The 20,268-nt window shown below is 44.7% G+C and overlaps 1 protein-coding gene across 7 annotated transcripts in view; it reads left to right on the top strand.

The window, feature by feature from the left end:
• Positions 1-20,268, top strand: part of GGT5 (gamma-glutamyltransferase 5) — a 47,466-nt gene that overhangs the window by 16,972 nt on the left and 10,226 nt on the right. For 3 of the 7 annotated variants that reach the window (XM_064466438.1, XM_064466435.1, XM_064466436.1), the window contains exons 2-3: positions 9,512-9,811; positions 18,710-18,840. In XM_064466438.1, the coding sequence (XP_064322508.1) occupies positions 9,651-9,811; positions 18,710-18,840 (292 nt within the window). In that variant the 5' untranslated portion in view covers positions 9,512-9,650. The other 4 variants (XM_064466434.1, XM_064466439.1, XM_064466437.1 and 1 more) reach the window with 3 other exon arrangements.

A 20,268-nucleotide genomic window follows, 5' to 3' on the forward strand; every position in this document is an offset into this window, starting at 1 on the left:
CAATGCAACCTCAACACCCACTTCTTTTTCTTGGGACAGCTACTCTCCTGTGTAAACAAAGATTAAGTTCATTGCATCCTTATAAAGGACGCTGCTATCAAATTGCATTTAAAATTGCGCAGAGGTCCAGGGAGAGGGCAGGGTTCCCAGTTTCATTAATGAGCTTTGTTTTCTAGCCTTTATCTTTGTTTTTTATTTTTTTTTAAACACTTCTCTATTTCCCAGAAATGTGTTCTGCTTTTCAACCTTTAGTATTCATATCTCATATCTAGCACGCCGAGAGATTCCAGCTCATACTTCTTTACTTCCTATCCTTGATAGTTTAACCTCTGTGTATTCACATTGCTTCACCACCATCCTTGAGCTGTAGTTCTGCGACTCCTTGCTTGTTGCTAGCCATTTCATATTGTTCTCTGCTGTTCTCAAGAGTATTTGGATTTGACATTCATGTTACTTCTAGTAAAAGGAAGTGACTAAACACCAAGGAACCCAGAAGAGGTGACTCTTTGTTTGACATCAGATTGCATAAATGTTGCTGTATATTGATAGCTCAGAGCTGCTGGAGTGCTAGTTCTTCAGCATATGTAAAGCTGTGGTCATAACTCCTTGTTAGGGAGTTCCTGGCAGTGTCTTGAAAAGCCAGCCCCTTGACAAGGATCTCTTTGGTTTGTTTACATTGTGGCTAGGGCAAAGTCAAGTCAGCCCTGAAGAAAATCACTAGTTATCTTTTAAACACTTCCATTTCTTTTAAATAATTTTGCTGTTACTGACAGTTTATGGCTGATCAGAGGTGCCAAATTACAACCCCAAGAAAACCAAAACTTCTGTTCTGTTACAAGAACAATATCTGCGTAATGAGAATTCATGCTCTGCTGTTGGAAATGAATAGGCATCAGCTTAGAGCGAGGAGACTGAGGGCTAGTTCCAACTTTTGGCCTTGTTATTGAAGATACTACTGTGACAGTAGTTTTTAAAATGTAGACACCTGTCCTCTGCAGTAAGTAGTCACCATTAATCCTCACTTTGCTGAATCACTGAAGAAGCACCAATGGAACTGCTTGGACTCAAAAGCAAATTTTGTCTTTAATTTCATGTGGAAGCTGGCTATTATGGTTAGTAGCTTTTAACTATAGTCTGACCTAAATATTATTCTCTGTCCTGTTCTCTGTTGGAAATGATTTTGGAAATGGAAATGGAGCACGACTGTTGGCGCTGCCAAACTTGCCAGCACATTCCTGATAGTGAGTTTGGCCTGTTCCAACCAGCAATTTCCTCAAACAGCTCCTGGATATGGGTTGGCAGTTAGGGAAGTCAAGGAACTGTTCTCGGATGGCAGATTGCTGCAGCCATCCAGTTTTAGAACTAGCCAATTTACTGGCCTGGACATGGCTGCTCTGTACCAGCCGACCTCCATGTGCCCAGTTAATGTTCTAGTATAAATCTCATAGAGCCCAGAACAAACCAAGTCTCAGCTCATGTTCAGGCAGGGCTTGATGCTGATGGAGTGATATTTAAGTGGGTCACTCCCGCTCCTTCCTCATCTCCAGATCCAGAAGCTGGTCTTCCAACAGGTCCTAGAGGAACCACAAGATTGCCTTTGAGACTTGCAAAAGGGGACATTTGAAATACAATTTTGCAGATACTAAGGCAATAGTTAATTGTTAGGGATAGTTCATTGTTGTGTAATACTTAACTTGCTTTATTGTGGTGCTCTGTTTTTTGGAATTCTAACAGTATTAAAAAGCAGATAAAAACCATGGTACCCCTTGATGATGGCTGTCTGGGTTTGAAGGATTAAGTTTCCTCATTCCAGGAGGTGACAGATGCTGGGCAGAGCTGCTGAAAGAAAAGAAATGCCCCTGTGGCAGAGCCATGGCCAGGCTCTGCCATGTCAGGAGGGAGTTACCAGGGAGAGAGGCACCAACCCAGGCACCAACTGACCAAGAAAGAAGAGAGATGTTTTAATAATAAGGCACTGTCTATGCTTTTGGGCAACCCAGAGGATCTCTGTAACCCATTATGGATTCCACATGGTTTGGGGACTGGATGCTTTATGGCTATGCAGCACTCAAGAACCTGCACCAAAGATTGCCAGCTGGGAAGGATGTGTGTACATGATGCGGATTTCAGGAAAGCAAGCAGTGCAGAGGAGGATAGGTGCTCTCTATGTGATGGGAACACCTGCAGTCACCTGATGGGAAAGCTGTGGATCTCAACCTTCTGTAATTCATCTCGGGGCCTGAAGTGACAGAAAGGTTGGTCACTGCTGGTGTACATAGGATAGCAAACACTCTGACTGAACTAAGTACTGAAAGTGGAAGTATTATCAAAGCTGCTGGTGCAGACAGGGAAGGAGAAGAGAGACAGAACGGAAGCCAAGATGCAATTCGCCTCATGGCTGTGGTACCTGGAGTTGGATTTTGGCTTCTTGATTTCCAGAGAGGAGGATGTATGAGGCTGAAGGACCAAGTCCATTTCCTTTTTGTTTCAGTGCCGTTCTGGCTGCTGGCATGAGGCTCTGGAAATGCACACTGAGATGATCTTTCTGTGCTCCAAAAACTTTCAAATTAATATAATTTTCATTAAAATAGGAGACTCTGGCCAGTCACTGCTGAAAATCCTTTAATCCGTAACAGAAAAAACCCAGATGTTTCTGTGTGCTTTGTTTACTTTATGTCCTTTCTACACTGACCCTGGTGTTCCATGTAGAAACTGGTTTGTTTCTCTTTGTAAATGCTGCTGCTTCCATCTGCTCTTTGATATGGAGGCCAGTAGCTCTGCTTTTTATGCAAAAAAAAACCCCAAACCAAACCCTCAAGTTTTTCTTGAGTCAACTTTCTTCCTCATGCCACTACCTTTCTTTGACAACTTCTGTGGAAGTCTATTCATTGCTAGCTTAGGGTTTGAATTCAGAGAAGGCATGTGATGAATAAAGTAGAAGTAAATTAAAGCAAACGGATGAAATGTTCCGAGCTGGTACAGCTACTGCCACGTGATTTGGAAAGGGACTTAGTCATTGTTGAGACCTTTGATTTCTTTACCACCGCCCTTGCTCAGAACTGTATCCCACTTCCCAAGAGCTCTCTCAGAGGCTTTGCAGGAGGTGGCAGGCACTGAGCTGTATTATTTAACTGCTCGAAGTATTTCCATATCTCTGCTTTTTCAATTTCTAATATCTGTAGTTAACAGGTGTATAGGTTCCTGGTGTCTCTGAATTAATACTCAACATATATTTGTCAGCTCAGATATGTTTGTGCAGGTTCCAACATTGTCTTGGCAATCCTGTGGTACTATGCATAGCATTCCATACATCATTCACCAGCCTAAGTGCTGGCCTGAGTGGCCAATCCAGATTTTGGATATTAAAAAAAGAAGGAAAAAAGCCCTTGCTTATGAAAATTGTAAATGTCTAGAACTTATTGCTGACAATAACTTACTTGCATTTTCCAATTTGATAAGCTGAAAATGTCTTACTCCAATATGGCAAGAACCCTAACCAGCTGTTGTGCAAAGAAAGGTCTTAAAAATAAATACACAATGTAGAAACGAAGGGAAAGATATGCATGAAATTCTGAAAACCGCTTATTCTCTATTGAAATAAAAATATGTAGCACTCATCCAGCCCAGCTCAGATATTCTTACACTACATATTTAATATCAACAAAAATTAATATTCCAGTTCTGAATGCAGGGAAGCAGGGCTTTTTTCCATTCCCATTGCTCATTCTCATGAATGAACAACAGTCAAATTTTTGCAATTTCTGCCCCGTGTTCCAGCTGAGTAAAGTTTGGGACTGTAATATCAGCATGTCCCTAGAGGAAAGGGTGTAAAATTTTGAAGGAAGAAAGGAGCCATTTACAGTGATCATTGTGTGGGAAAGTGGTTAAGGATAAATAATACAACAGTTCCAAAGGGAATTGTGCAAGAGCCTGGAAATACCATTTGTTGAAAGGATCTGAACTGGGGAATTTCCAAAGTAAAACAGCAGTGAAAGATGAGCAGGAGAAAAGAAAAGGACAGAAAAACAAACTCCAGAAGACCGAATTTCTCCCCTTCTGCATGCTGCTCCTCCACTTCTGGTGAAGAAAGAAAACACTCTTGTATTCTTGCACAAGAAAAGGGATGTTTCACATGAGCTCTCAGGGCCATTCAGAAGGAAGGGATGTCATTATGAAGCAATGCTGTTCTCCCTGGGACTAGGAAGCCTATGTCTGTAGTTGCACCATCAGCAGTATCTCTCTTTTTTTTGCACCAGGACATGGCAAGGGCAGTTTGTGGAGCTGCTGTTTCTCCTTCTGCCAGCGACTCCATTGCTTTCCTTGTGAAATGCATGAGGATCATAAGGGCAGTTAAGAACCTGCTCTTCCCCCTTCCCTTGCAGAGAAACTCAGCTTGCACCGTGTTCACTTATGTGCTGGTTCTTGTGAGATCCTTTATTGACTTGCAGTACTCACACATCTGGTTTGTATTTCCAGGTTTTGTCTTTCCTGAAGAGCTGGAAGTGCAGCAGGGGGTAAGCTGTGCTGAGTACTTACGCTGTGTTTAAGTTGGGACTCATGAGAGAGGAGTCTAAGGCAAGTGTGAGTGAGGCTCTCCAGCAGCTTGCGGCTTCTCAGAGGCATGTCCTGGTCCCTTCCTACCCTCTCTGCACCAGCTGCACATGTTCTCCCTCCCTCCTTCTATGAGCACCAGCCCTGATGCTGGTGGATGTCACTGGATTCCAACAAGATGGTAGCAAACTGCAAAACTCCAGTGAGGATGCTGTGTGTATGTTCCTGTTTCTCAGAAGGAGCTGCAGGAATAGGTGGAGAAGGGGCCTGCTGTCTCCAGAGGAAAGTGGGATCTGTTTGGATCCATTTGTTGTCTGATTGAGCATTCCTGCTCATTTTGGAGAAGAGATGAAAACCAGATGCTAGTCCTGGTCTTGATTCCTGACTCAAAGATTGCAGTGTGATTAAGCACGTTGGAAAGGCTCATTGTGTGCAGCAGTACAGCTCTGTCATTTACCTGGGAATCCCAGAAAAGCCTGGTCTCATTTTCTTTTCAGTTCTCATTTAGGGGATTTTAAAAAAATATTTCCCCTCCTTGCTCCTCTTTCTGAGAGGATGAAGTTGTTTTTGGATGGTCTCTTAAGACAAAAGTCCCTATTGTTTCTATATACCCTTAACTAACATCAAGAACTTTAGAAAAAAAAAAAAAAGTACCAGCTGCACAAACAGCCTAAAGTAGATGTAGCATCACAGTTGTTTGGGGCTCAGTATGTGCAGCCTATGGAGTGTTTGCCCTCTTTATATCACCTGCACGGTGCTAGCATGTATTGGCTGACTGCATGAGGCAGGAGCATGGACCAGGGACCTAGAGTGTGTGGGGATGGCAGGGGTGGGAGATGGGGGGATGTTTGGTGGGGGAGAGTCCCTGCTTTGTGGAGGTGGAGCTAGGAAACAGGGTGATAGGGGTTGGGAGAGGACACACAGGCAAGGTTGTGGCCTTTGCCAGCATTTAAATAGTCATTTACATGTGTACCTCTCTGCCACAAAGAACAGCCCAGCCCAGCTTCAAGCCCAGGTCTTTCAACCTCCCCTGACATGGGTGTATTGAAACTAGAGGATTTTCCAGAGCCTCTGTGTGAGGTTAAAGAGGACAGCTCAAGCTGACCGAAGGATTCACCACTGCCCAGGCAGGGAGGTCCCTCTGTATTTCCCCTCTGTGTATGTTGCACCTCCTCTCACCAGGATTTTGACTTTTAACAGGCTCCTTTAGTTCCTTTTGTTTGTCCTTTGTTCTTTTTTTTTTTTTGAGCTCCCAGGGCTAACCTCTCATGGCAGATCACAGTATTTCAGGTGCTGCCTGAAAAGGGGGAGAAAACTTCCCTTGATGTGCTGGCCACACGCCTGGAGTCCAGTATCTGCCAGCCAGGATTGCAACATGCACATGATCAGTCTGGCTCCTGCTGCAAGCCCAGGCCCTTCACATGAGAGCCTGAGCATGGGTTATTCTGCCCAGGTGCAGACCTTTGCCCTGCTCTTTACCAAACTTCATGAGGTTCCTGTTCAAGGTCATCAAGGTCCCTGGGGATGAAGCTCTGCTGCTTGTCCTGTCAGCCACTCCCCTTAATTTAGTCTTAGCCAGAGGTTTGCTGAGAGTGCATTTATGTCCTCATTGTTTTTCTTTTTGACTTGCCAACTGTATTTCAACCAGCACACCTTTTTCTGAACATCCTTCTAGGGCTTTTGGCATTAAACAGTTCAGGATTTGGGCATGTTGCTTTCTTCATTCTGTAAAGAACCCTGGCAAAATCACACATCAGCATCCTCAGCTAATCTGCTTCCCTTGTACATTCTGAGTGTCTTGTGCCGCCTTGCATTGTGCTTTGTGCAGACCAAGGGACCTCCATGCTGCACAGGACCTGGTGAGCAAACTCCACTCAGGGCAGGTCTTGAACTGAGCATGGCAGTAAACGATTATTCCGTTGATTGTGGCTCACTGAGATCTTATAAAGCATATGATGGCAGCTGTATAGGTTTTTACATATAGGTACATGTGCATTTAACTATAAATATGTTATATTTAATACTTCCAGTGAGTTTAGTACTTTCATGTGAATTAAAACCCTCCACAGATATCCTTTGGGGTCACTACCATAATACTTCGGCCTAATTTAGTCAATACAGAGTTCAGACAGAGTTTACTGTTAGTGTCTTTGGATGCACACAAGGCTGCCTTTTGTTTTCTAGTGTCTGTACTTTCACTGCTATAGTAATTGTACTAATGAGGCTAAGTCTTTAAGAAAACTGCTGGATTTGCTCCAGAAGAGCACTCAAGAGTTAGAGACCAAATCAGAATGTTTCACTGTTAATCACTGTTAATTCACTTGAGCACTGCTGCATGCCTATAAAAGAATAAAATAATGATGCTGTGCAGTTAACTGTGCCTGGATATGCTTGTCAAATAAAGTTAATGGAGAAAAGTTTCCCTTGGGCAGTGGTCTGTGCCATGTGTCCCACTAAGTACAACCATGCAAATAACTGACTTTCAATATGTTGTTCAAACTAGAAGAGATGATGTTTAGGTTTGGGTTCAACAGAGAATTTCAGACATGATTTTGTAACCAGTGGTAAAGGAAGAAAGAGGCAGCAGCTCTGCCTTTAACATAGGAGAATTCAACAAAGATATGGGAGTCCCTGAGATTCTGCCGAGTCCTTTTTTTGGTGTCAGTGTTGTGAAAAAATGGTATGTGTCCTATGACTGTCCTGTTCTAGTGCTTTCCCTTTGTTCGTACTTGCAGCCCACAAAGAGCGATCCCTCACAGTGGGAAACTTAAGTTAGGGTGGCTGAGGAAAAGCATGCCAGAGTAGTGTTGGACCGTTAATGTGTCCTCTTCAGGACATAGGTTTGCCACCCTCCCAGTCCTCCGTCACTGCCCTGCTGCTGCACTCCTCACACACGTATTGCTTGTGATCACCCTCAAACCTGTACAGGGCTTGTAATAAGAATCTATTTAATCATTAGAGCTGCAGCCAGAAGTGTGTTCTCAAGACTTGAGCTGAAGTACTGCCAAGTTTTTCAGCTAAAGCCTGGAGAGTTGTTCCCTGGCATGCTTTGAAATGAGCAGGAAAACCAAAAACCTTGATTCAGAAAGTATTTAAATATTAACCTCAGTTGAACATTAAGTCCATGAGTAACTTTAGAGCATGTTTCCCTCTTCTGATTGCAATAACAAAAGAAGCAGAGTTTGGTTTTCCTGAATCAGGAGTTTACAGGCTTAACTTTCATCATGAATTCTGAGAAATAACAGAGGAAGTAGGCTCAATCTTCATTTCTGTATCTAAAAAACAAATGGGTTTGCCTATGGGAAGCACCTGTTAGTTGTAATGTATCATAACCATGTCTTTGCCTTCCCAGACATGGTCTGAGAGATGACACTCTGTCTCACTTTTCTTGCCACTTCCAGGTCTCCTCCTTGGCAGTGCAAGGGTAATTTGCCAAATAAAGATGTTCGATGTGCTGAGTTGAAAACCAAATTTGCCGGAAATTTGGAGACTGCATTTGAGTTCTCCATGGCATTTGATGAAAGCAAATGGGCAAAATCCACTTGAGCCTTGAGTCTATTGGTACTGAGCGGTCAGGGTTTCCAGCCCTGCTATGAATTTATAGGGAAGAGCTTTCCCCCAAAAAAACACCAGAATGATGATTCTTTAAGTGTTATAGAATAATTTGTCCAAAATGAAACATGAAAGTCATGTAGGGATAGAGGAATTTTACAACATCAGCAATGCTTTGCAATGGGGTGAAAGGTCTTCATCTGACTCTTGTCACATCAGAGCTGTGGAGGCTTGTTACACATGCCAAGTATATTCACCAAGTCAGACAGAGATGTAGAGACCAAGAAATTATTCCCCAATGACCATGGTTTTATCTTGAACAAAACCATGTATTTTTCTTGGACTAGTTTCACTTCCCAGAGCAAAATCTTACGGGAAGATACAACTACAAAAAAGACAGTCTAGTCTATCTAGTATATTTCTTGAGATATGATACATGAAATAGTATTACTTGGCTATGAGATAAAGTTTAGTGGGTGTAAATTCGAAGTCTGTACTGAAACAGAGGTGTAAATCTGCACTGGTGAATTGCCCTTCTCCCAAACCTAGCTGGAAGAGGATCGCAGATAACATCTTTTAGAAAGAAAGCAGGCGGATGTGGAGCCATGTCTTTAACCTTTTAAGTGCAAGGAGAACTGTATAATTAAGAGGCTCTTGAAAAGCTAGCTGGGACCAGTTGCACTGTGTAGGAATTCATGCTGCTGCTCACTGCTCTGTTAGGAACCAGGTCTGGTCTGATTTAGCAGCTGTTCACTTCCTGGGCGCTGTGGTTGCTGACTGATGCAGTCTGGACCCCAGAGCTTTTAGCTTTAATGTTTTGCAGAAGTGCAGAGGCGTGCTATTTTATTCAAGGTATTCTGTTATGCTCTTTTACAGCGGATGTATGGTGTGGACACTGGTAACATTTAATGATGAAAAAAGTCAGTAAACAAGATTATAATAAACTATAAGGTAAAGTAAGAGTAAATATGAAAGTCCTAGCTTTGTATTTTGTATTTAGCTTTTACTTCTTTGAGCAAGAAAGAATTTTCTTTCTTATGGAAAAAAATACCTCAAGTTTGCAGTGTAGGATTGATGTTGTATTTTTCCCAGTGATTCACCAGATAGGCTGCCTTTGTTTGCTAAATTGCTTTATGTGGCAAGAATGTGAAGACAGGGAGGCTGTGTGAAGCCAATAAGCAGTATAGAGCTTTCACTCTGAAGTGCTCCAGCAGTGAATGGGTTAAATGTTTTCATTAGACTTAAAAAAAAAAAAAAAAAAGAAGTCATATTGTAGATATGCCAGAAAAAGTTTACTTTATGAAAGAGAATGAAAAGCCTCTCACCTTATACATAAGAGATTAAGAAAGAAAGAGTACACTGTTTTCTTTTTAACAGTTTTTAATCTTAAAAAATACTTAATTCTCAGTTGCAGGGGGCAGAGCCCACTTCACTGAGACCTCCCTCCCAAAACTGCCGGGATCCTCTACTTCCACCCTGAGCAAAGCAGGCGCTTTCGCAAAAGGATTAAAAGCCTCCCAGCTGCCTCCAGCAGCGCAGGAATAGAGATGTCTGCAGGGAAGATCTGTTGTCTCGTGCTGCTGACCGTAGGGGTGCTGTCGGTGGTGGTTGTGCTTGTGGTCATCCTGACTCAACCCAAGTGCGGTCCTCAGCGCTACCTGCATGGTGCTGTGGCTGCTGACACCGAGACCTGCTCCGTCATCAGCCGGTATGTGCATGGATTTCTTGGTTTTTCAGGTTGCCTGTTCTATATGTTGTAGGCTCAGACTGACAGACAGGTATACGTACTGACTGTGGGAGAGAGCTGGGTTTCTGCTCTGTCCCCACTTATGGTAATGAGCAGCAGTGCTGCTCCCCGGGTGCTCTCCATTGGCGGTGGAGCAGCTCAGAAAGCAGATGGAGCCCTGCCCCTGCAGTTGATGTTTATATTCATTGTCCAATGTCACAAAAATGTGAAGCTCTGCAAGTCCTTGGCCTTTTGGAAGGTACAAATATTTATAGTATACAGATGCAAAGTTGTTTTTAAGGAGGGAAGCAGGAAATCAACTGCTTTCTTCATGGTAGTAAGTCTGTCAGATAAGTGGCTTAGAAATAAATTAAGGTACAAGTGAGACTAGCTGAGCTTCAGCAGAGGCAGGGAAGGCAGGCAGGCTCAGGGGGTAAGGGGGACTGGGCATCCCAGTCCTTAGGGTGTGTTTCTGGACTGAAACCAGCAGGTGTGTCTGCTATCAAGAAAGACAGTCTGTATTGCAAAGCAAAGAGGAGATTTAATAAGATTCAGCCAAGACAATATAAGTACAATGCTTACAATAAGTACATGCTTACATCACTTGGAAGGAAAGTTTTATGTTTAAAAAAAAATCTCTAGCTGCCCAGGTTGTATCACTTCAGTTTGTGTAATAACTTTTCTCTCAGTCATTTTTGGCTCTTATGTTATTATCTCACTGTACTTTTACTTCAGTTTTTTAACACTTCTATACATGAAGGTAGAAGGATGGAACTTCACAAGCTATATGTGATGCTGGATGCTCCAGCAATGGCTGCTGGACTTGTGTGCTCTACCTTGTGGCTGGAGGAGTGAGATAAGACGTGGTGCCATTACACCATGCCTGCCAAGTTGCACGGGGTTCTTGCAATGATGTGCTGAGACAGAATTTGTGAGTAGTTGGAGAAAATCTACTGTGGCTGCACATACATCAAGGAATGAAATGGAGGTTTTTTACACTAAGCCACAGGTTAGTTCTTCAGAGGGTAGAAGAAGTATCTTTTAAATCAGTATTAATGGAAATAGAGGAAAATACATTACTGGGTTACCAAAAGAATCTGCTGGGAAAACCATAGCACTTGTTTTGCAGCTATTGTAATTTTTAACCTGAAGAAGTGTAGAATCATCTGGAAGGCACTGAAGTGAGAGCCACAGAAACCTGTATCAGGCTGACAACTGAGAAGCTCTGGCTAGCTGGCTACTGCTGCTGGGCTGCCGTCTCCTTCCTTTCCTTCTCTCCACAGGAAGCTCCACCTGCTTCCATAGCCTCAACCATTGCTGTACCTGTGCCTCCAGTTAGTTCACTTGCTGACAAGGTCTATGGTGTCCCTCCAGTCTGACAGCCCACCTTAGATTTCCTACAAATAGTTTGCCAATGATCCCCACAAAATTCTGCCCTTGCTCCAACTTCCTATCACACATTTTCCCCAGCCTGGGGCATTTGCACATGACATCCTGCTGCTCCAAATGTAGCAGCTCTCTCCTCCAGCCCTGCCAAGCCCCCTGGATCTCCCCAGCCACGACTATTCTCCTCCTTCACCTTGACATGACACCCTCTGCCCAGTGGTTAGGTCTACTCTCCTACTGCTGCATGGCATCTGCTGCTTTTCCCAGTATCCTTCACCTCCAGCCATTCTTGGAAACCTCTGTGCTCATTTCATGCTGTCCTTATACTTGGAATGAACCAAACTCCTCTGTTGTTCTCCCAGCTTGAGCTATCTGCTCATGTTCTTGCAATAGTAATTGCATAAATATAAAACTGTTTATAAAAATGTTCACCTGCAACAGAGCTTGTGATCAGCAGCTTTGTGTAACGTTTGCCCTTTTCTTTGTCATTGTTCTATTTCTCTCTTTGTCCCCACTGGCCCACAGTCGTAGCTTGTAAGGAAGGAACATTTTTTCTTTGGGGAAGCTTACTGCGTGCTCTATACTGGCTGTGATCATGATCATTTTTCTCCCAGACATTTTTGTGCTGTTATGCCTATATGTCACATGTTAGCTATTAGCTGTTTAGTAAGTGATAGTCACAACTAAATTAATTCTCATAGCAGTCTGGGAAGTGAGAAAATGATGTTATCTCACTGGTATAAATAAAGAAACCTAGCATGGTGATTATATTGCATGCATGCCTCATCAGAGTCACTTTGACCAGGGTCTCTGCCTTTCAGAGCCATCTGCACTTCTCGGGGTGCATCTCTCACTGACCTCCTGTGTGACTGTGCAGGGTGAAGGCTTCCTCGAGCCTGACCCAGAGGTCTTGATGGGAGCACCAGGACCTGAGGAGCACACATTAGCCTCCTGCCTAATCTTTGCTGAACAAGGTCTTAGCATCACATAGGAATTTTGTCACAGCAGTAGCAATAAAATCCAGTTTCTAAGAGTAGTCTCAGCCATTAGGCCCTGATGTCCCCACCTGTGAGCTGCCACTTAACTTTAGCAATGAAGTAAGAGTTGGGCAAAGCCAAGCATCCCTTGATGCACAACACTAACTCCTTCCCAGACACTGCCCAGCAAGTCAACTGAGTGTTTCTGAGATTACAGCAATGCTGTTGACTCCTGCTCTTCAAAAATAATTAAACCCCCAAAATCATGAGACTTAGGAGAGTGGAAACAAGAAGATATAATTAATCTTGGGTGTTTCTTCTTCTTACTAAGGATGCTGTTTAAATCTTTGCTCTTTTTCTGCAATTATGCAAACATTTGCGAATTTTTATGCTGGCTGTTTGGACTTGGAATGATGTAAAGAGTCGAGGAGTTAGGCGAGCAATCATGAATTATGAGATTCCCAACAGCACAAGAGCTGAGACCTCTACTGCTGCTCCCAGGTCCCCGCTGGGCCCTTTTCTCTGCATGCTCTTGCTCTCTCTCTTCTGCCTAATTGCTGCCTCACCCCTTCTCACATGTACCCATCTCCCTGTGCTGGTGTTTGAGCCTGTGCAGTTCGTACTTCTGGTCTTCTCCCTACCAACACAACACCCTCTCCCCTGCTCCCAAACTGCTGAGCCTTATGGGCTTTCTTCTGCCCTGATCCTGCTTCCACAGCTCGGCCACCTCACTCCTCACATCTCCTCTCTATTTGAGGCAGGATGTGGCCACTCTCCTTGCTTGTGGTCCAGTCTGGGGAGCACTAAGTAATAAGGATAATAATTTCCTAGTTTTTTTCTGTGCCCCGAAGCCATGGCTGTTACCAGATGCAGTTTTTTTCAAGGAAGCTGTGCTTACCCTCTGCAGCTGAGGATTGGAATAGGCTCATTTCTGCTATCATCGCTTAGAAATCACAGGCTTAATCTCCCAAAACTGGTTAATTCATTCATGACCACACACATATGCATTTTTATCTATATATAAAGAAGTAAAAAAACATTATATGATCAATATGATCAAAATTTTTAATGATCAGTTTTGGTTGGGGGCATTTTTGTTTGTTTTTCTCAGAGCAAACAACTTGGCCAAATTAGAGTGAATTATTTGAACAGGAGGCAGACTACATATATGGCTTTGCACTTGCACACTGTAGAGCCTCCTGACAAATTTTCTAGAGTTTAAACCAAGTACGGTAGAACAACAAATTTCCCCGGTCTAATTTTCTGGTTATTGCAGAAAGCTTTTAGTGGAAACATACAAAAAGGAAAAGAGCGACCTCCACAGCACCATGGTAAAAAAATTAGGCTCGGGTATAGCAAAGCTACAATCCAATGAAAACCAGCTGGTGTAACTGAACCTGCCAGCCTGCCTGCCCACCCCAGGTGAGAGCAGGCGTCATTGTAACCAGTCCCTAAAGGCACACCACAGAGAGATTCAGCAGTGCTGCTTGTCAATGCTCTCCCCCACTGACCCTGCAGACACTCTCTCTGCTGAATCCTTGTCTGCTCCCCCCCCCCCCCCCCCGCCCCAGCCACCTCTTTTATCCTGCAAATCCCCCCTGAGCCCCTGGGAACCCATGCAGGGGATGCTCCAAGAACGTCCAGTGCCAGATGGGCATGAAACCAGTCACACTGGTCCAGCCCCTAAAGTCTTGGAAGCTAAAAGCAGCACCTAATCTCTGACCTACTTATAAATTTTATTCTTTAATTATGAAATCTTGTTTCCTTTGGAAAAAAAAAAAAAAAAGAAACCCAAACCACATGCTCTGTGAGTTGACATTAGCAGTAATTAAATTCCTGGGGCATTACATGGTCCTGTGTTGGTTTAAGATGCTGCTGTTTAAGACAGCATCTTTGTGTACTCCTAATAGAACTTTTAATTGAATTTATTGGGAATAACTGAACTAAACCTCTTGTCTGAAGAGTACTCTTGTCTTTTAACAAGTGGGTTGGTGCATTGGGAAAAACACCTCAGGACCCTTGTGTTTCCCTCACTGACAGTTCAGCTGTGAAGGAAGGGTCAGTGTAGCTCTGTAATTTGTTAGTACAAGCAGAGGATGGGGCCAGAATGACAGCCCCTCTTTGCTGCTCTTTTTCTTCAAATGTGGTCAGCTGTCATCTTCAGGCTTGGGTTTTCCAGCGCTGGAGATGGTGTTTATGTATTCGGGGGCTGTGTAAGGTTGGACTTTCTGAAATCTTCATGCAATTCTTTGGCTCCCTGCAGAAAGTGACCAATCTCAGCAAGCTTCCAGCGTGTCATCATCCTTGTTGGCAGGTCCTGTACTAGACTTGCTCTTAGCCATCAGTGCCCAATTCTCAGTGGTGAAGAAGGTCGGGTCTTTTGCTGCAAACAGTTTTACTGCTGGAGATTGTGGACTGAAAGCAATATTGTGCAGCTCTCTGGACAGGGCCCCTGTGCTGGAAGAAAACTTATCCCTGAATGAAGTGAAACACTTTGATGGAGAGGGATGGGAGGCTAAAATGAGAGTCAGAGCAGTTTTTAACCCAGGATATGGATTTGGTACCAAAGTCCACATCAGGAATTTGTTCTCATGTCAGGAAACCATGAGGAGACAGGAGGAGATTGCCCTGGCAGTGAGCAGTACCCAAACCCACCTTCACCTCCAGTGCTGAGCCACTTGTTCCCTCCTAGCAAAGGAAGAGACTTTTTCCATCAGCCATGCAAAAAGCTTTATATTCCTTACCAATGTGCTGTTTGAGCTTTGCCATCCACTGCTCTGCATCCATTTGTTTCCCAAATGGCAGAAGCAAGAGCAGGGAGAGATTTAGGAAGAGCACTCATTCCCAGCAATGGGATTCACTGCAGCGAGGTGAGGTGACCTGGCCTGGCCCAGCAGCCACCTCTGATCCCACTTCTCCACTGTAGCTTAGCATAAACCCTGGGAACTGGCTTTTTCTGAAATGAACACCCACTTGGGGGTTAGGGTGGTAGGGAGGGTCAGGCTTTAACAGTCAGAAAATGTCTGTGGTCTGGGAAACTCAGTTCTAGGCAGAGAATCTGCTGCAAAAATCCTTTTCGGTGATGGCCCAGCAGCATTTCTGAAGAATGTTTATGTTCCACAGGATTTGCCTTCCCTTCTTGTATTTTAACAGTTTCAAATTTGGCAACTGACCCTTTTTTACAGAAACAGCTGTTGCTTTTGCTCTTCATAAACCTTAAGGAGGCAGCTCCTATATAACAGGTGGTCTCTTCCCACCCCTCAGCCTTCTTTAGCAGGGAAAAACTCACCAATATAATTTAATATGTTAGCATTTCCAGTGTATTTAAAATAGCTTCAGGCACCTTCTAGCCCAGGGCAGAACAGCAGACTTGGTCTGCAGCCCAGCACAGCCCATCTTTGCTGTGAATATTGTATGAGCAAAGTGGCATCATTCACTGGTCCTGGGAGAGTGAATCCCTGTTTTGCTGCTGCTGGAGCAGGGCTTGGTTCTTAAAATCCTCTTCTGTTCCTGACTTTAAGGAAACTCCATTAATGGCTAAGCCCTAAAGCTGCTAAGTGGCAGGAAGGACATAGGACAAAGCATGTTGTTATCAGATCTTGTCAGCTGTAGCACTGAGATGCCTCTAGAGAGATCTCATAAGTTGCCACACTTTGATTGAGGGGTCATGTGTCTTTCCAGGGTTTTGCATTATAGTTAAACTAGTTGTAGCAGTGGTCCATATGGAAGGAGCAACCTAATGGGCCAGAGGGTACTCTGCCAGTCTAGCTAGGTGCGAAAGACATAACGGCCCAGGCATCACCTCCAAGGAAGTGGCAGGGCTCTGGCTGAAAGCGGGTGAGCTGGGTATGGGGAGCCAAATGTGATATACCAAAAGCCAACTCAGCATTTCTTTGCTGTGTTTCAGTCTCTGGAGGGAAAGCTGTTGAGACTGTGAGCGAGTCTGCAGATAGTATAGAATGGCTGTGGGCCCTGGACCCTGTGCCGACGATGGGGAACATGTATCAGGCCTCCTGGGTAAAAGAGCAAAGCAGCTCAAAAGAAATCTTGTTAATATCCCTGATCGGGATTTGGTTTTACCCTTGCTGGGTTGAGTTTATTCTGAGCTTGAGTGTAAACTTGCTTTTCCTTAGCTGCCACCATGCCTGTCTTATGTCATGGGACATCGCTTTTGCTGGGGTTCAAGTGAAAAATATGGCAGGCACATGCACCTCCACAGAGCCAAGGGAAACAAGATCAGCCTGGTGTGTGAGCCCTTCAAAGATATGTTTGTGAGACCTGGGGCTGGGAGTGCTTCCTGCCAGGCTGGGAAGAGCCAAGATAATGCCTAGTTTAGGGGAGAAATCTCAGTTCCCCTTCCCCCTAACCCCTTTTCCCCCAAAGAAGCAGCAGGCAAAGGACCATGCCCAGCATCACACAGCCATACTGAGATGGTTTCAGATGCTGCACACTGTGCTAGTGGATGGGAAGCCTTAGCTCTCCATCCCGTAGTGCTCACTGAAAGGCAGCAGGCAACTGGAAAGCCTGGCTTCCCTTGAGCAAGAAACAGGTTTGACTATGCATTGTTAGATGTGGCATTTGCCACCAGAGGTGTTCAGTGACGGTTGCTACCAAAATAGACACAGTAGACAGGAATGGAAAGCACTTTCGGATTACCTGAAAATTCTGTTTTTCTTGTCATTTTGTTTATATTGCAAAATGTGATTAATGAGGGCTAGTGAACAAGGACAAAGCAAAACATGCTTTGCTTTTCTGTGGAAAGGTGTCCCTGTGTTGGCTGCTGGTGTTATTTTTGCTCTATATTGCATTAGCACCAAGGCGTTGCAGCCAAGAATGAGGATGTCACTGTGCATTGAATGCATTGTGTTGAAACGAATACGATACAATCTCAGAGTTTCTTTTTAAAGTTGTTTTTAACTGCAAATTATCTCAGAAACATGGTTTTCCGTGGCACCAGGCTTTGTACATGTGCTGCCTCATCACCCATAATCCAGGGGCTCTGAGGTGTGCTGCCCCAGGCCAGTTCTAGTGGTCCTACTCCCCTCCTTCCCCAACTTTCTAACATGCTTCCTGGGCCTTCTGCAGGGGTGACTCTTTTTCTCATGAAGCCCGCATGTCCTTCCCTTCTATTGTTAGCAATTAAGAAGCTTCAGTTTCAGCAAAACACAACCCAGGAACATTTGTGTGCTAAGAATCTTACCCCTGCCGCAAGGATATGAATGGGCAAGCCTGAGCCTCAGTCTCCATTTTCAGATCAACAGCCTGGAAGCAGCTTACTGCTAGGAGGCTAAAAGCCCTGCAAACCACAAACAGAAAGCCCGGTGGTTCCCTTACCATTTCTTTTCTCTCCACTTGTCCACATGACATTTTCTTACAGGCAGTGGTTCCAAAGGCGCTTACAGAAACAAAGGAAAGCCACAGTCACTGTGCCTGCTGGCAGCATCCTGTTCCCAGCCCCAGCAGGTCCCATCCACATCAATAGATGTAAAATAAACAGCAGTCCCTGTATGTGCTCTGTGTTCCTGTCACAGCCTCTGGGGGCAGTTGCCCTCCAATTAATGAACTATTCTGCTTTCCCTTCTGGCTTTGCCTTATCTAAGCGATAGCCCAACCCAAACAGTCAGAAACCTTCCTGGCAAATACCAGTGCTGGCTACTGGCAGGAAACCCCACCCCACCACATTTCCACTGCAAGGAAAAGATTTTTTTTACAGCTGTGCTAGAAGGAAGCATTTGTTGAGGCATGTTTCTGTAGCAGAAACTCATTGCTGTAAACACCATGAGGCTGCCTTAATGCCTGTGCGTTCTTTGGTGTGGCCGTGCACGTGTAGAAACAGTTGAGGTTTGTTTTTGTTTGTTTGGGGGTTTTTTTGTTTGATTTTGTTGTTGGTTTTTTGCCTTTGGGGATATTGGGGTCTGGAGGGTGGGATTTTTACACTAATATCCCATAAGCCCAGGAAGGTACATTGTAGGAGCAATGAAGTAAGGTGTGAATTTTGTGCTAATTGACATGCTAAGTCTCAGGAGTTTGCTTCACATGGACCCATCATTCCTACTTCAGTGGCCCTGTCTTGCTGACCAGCATATTTGGAACAGTAGACAAATCAGTTGTTTTGTTCCCAGCATGTGGAAAGCTCTCTGCTCTGCCAAGAGCATCCTCCTCCATGTCTGGGAGCTCCTTGCTGACCCTTTTTGTCAACAGCATTTGTGTGCAGCTGCAGTTCTCTCTGTCCCATTGCTCTTTGCCCAGAGGAAGACCAGCCTTGCACAGGTCTGGCCCCTGGCTGCTCTCCCCTCCTGAAGACTCTTTTCTTTCCCACTAATTTTTCTTTCTTGCTCCCACAAAGAAAGGTGCCTTTCTGTGCTCTCACACCCCACACTGCTGCCAACAGCTTCCTCCAACTGCTAGCTGCTCTCATCATGGTGGGGCTGCCTTGCAAGTGCCCCAGGGAGACATTTTCACGTAGCTCCTCCATGCCGTCACCCTTGGATTTTAACATTGTCCATTTCCACCACAGGGACATCCTGAAAAGTGGAGGCACAGCTGTGGATGCTGCCATCGCTGGCTTGATCTGCACCTCAGTGATGAACCCTCAGAGTTCAGGCCTGGGTGGTGGGGTCGTATTTACCATCTATAATGCCAGCACAGGTATGAGCCAGCTCTGGCCTCGCCATGGTGAGAAGATGCTGTGGAGAAGTCAGAATCCTTCATGTTCTCTCAGAGCAATTTTTTTGAATATAAGAGCTGCATCCTCTGATCACAAACCCAAAGCATTCATTACTGGGAGTGCATCTTTTCACAGCAAGAACACGTGGGGATGGGGGAGGAACGAGCTTTGGGTTTAAAATGAACTGAGTTTGGCCCTCCTTCCCCTCTGAAGCAACCCCAAATTATATTTCAAAGTCATATAGCTGACAGTGTAGCAAGGTGTGAGCAGTGCTGTCTGAGCTGCTGCTGGGCTGCCGTGGAGGCAGACGGCAGCAGAGTGAGGCTTATGTGCTGGTGGTGAGCACAGCAATATGAGGCTGTCGCTGGCTCAGCTGAGCCCTTGGGCTGGGACTTCAGGGGCTCATCCTGCATCAGCAGCTGAGGCGGTGCCTGCTGCATGGTGCCTGTCCTCGCTGGCATGGGTAGGACTCCCCAGAGCAGTGGTGAGAATTCCTGTCCCAGAAGATGCGTCTTCCCTTTGGAAATCTAAATCTAGCACTGTTCAGGGCATGCTGGAAAGGCCTTCTGTGTTTGGCTTAACCCCTGTTTTTAGGTTTTGGGTTGTTTGGGGTTTTTTTGTTTTTGTTTTTGTTTTTTTTAACTGCCTTGGCTCCCAAAAGCCCCCAGAGCATATAGATCTAAATAGTAAAATCAACAATGAACACAATAACAATATTACAGTTTTCAAAATCCTGCCAAGTAATCTCACAGAGCCATGAGTCTGGGAAATGCTTGGATGTATCTTATGCAATAGCATAGTTTGGCAAAACACCTTTTTTTTTTTTTTTTTTTCCCTTTTGGCAGAGCCATGTAACTTCTTTGTCTCCTATCAACAGTCCTTGCCTGTGATCTGAGGTGTTCTGCTGCACAGAGCCACACATGGCCATGCATGGCTCAGGTGCTTGGCATGCTAGGGAGCACTGTGGGCTCCTGCAGCACGGCTGGCTCTGTGGCCTGTGCCAGGAAAAGATAAATACAAGGCAAAGAAGGAGGCGAAATAACAAGCTAGACCTGAAATATGACTGTATAGAAGTAGTGGGTTTTGGCTGGGGTTTGTGGTTTTGGGGGTTTTTTTGCCTTCCAAGCTTCCCGATACTTAGAGGGTCTTTCAGTGTCATCATTCTGCTTACAAATGTGATGGACATGCCTCATCATCACTTGGAAAATGGCCCATCAAGGAGCATGAGGCTTATTTTATATCTCTGATGTTCCACCTGTAGAAGTAGTGCAGGAACCTGCAAAGCAGATGTGGAGCAGCACATGCCAGCCCATGTCCCAGGCCCAAGAGCCCTGGAGGGGATGTTAACTGGCTGGAGACAGGCCCTGCCCTTGTCCTTGTACCTTCATTGCCTCTGGGTAGGCACTGCT

The sequence above is a fragment of the Phalacrocorax carbo genome, chromosome 15, assembly GCF_963921805.1.
Source record: "Phalacrocorax carbo chromosome 15, bPhaCar2.1, whole genome shotgun sequence".
NCBI lineage: Eukaryota > Metazoa > Chordata > Aves > Suliformes > Phalacrocoracidae > Phalacrocorax > Phalacrocorax carbo.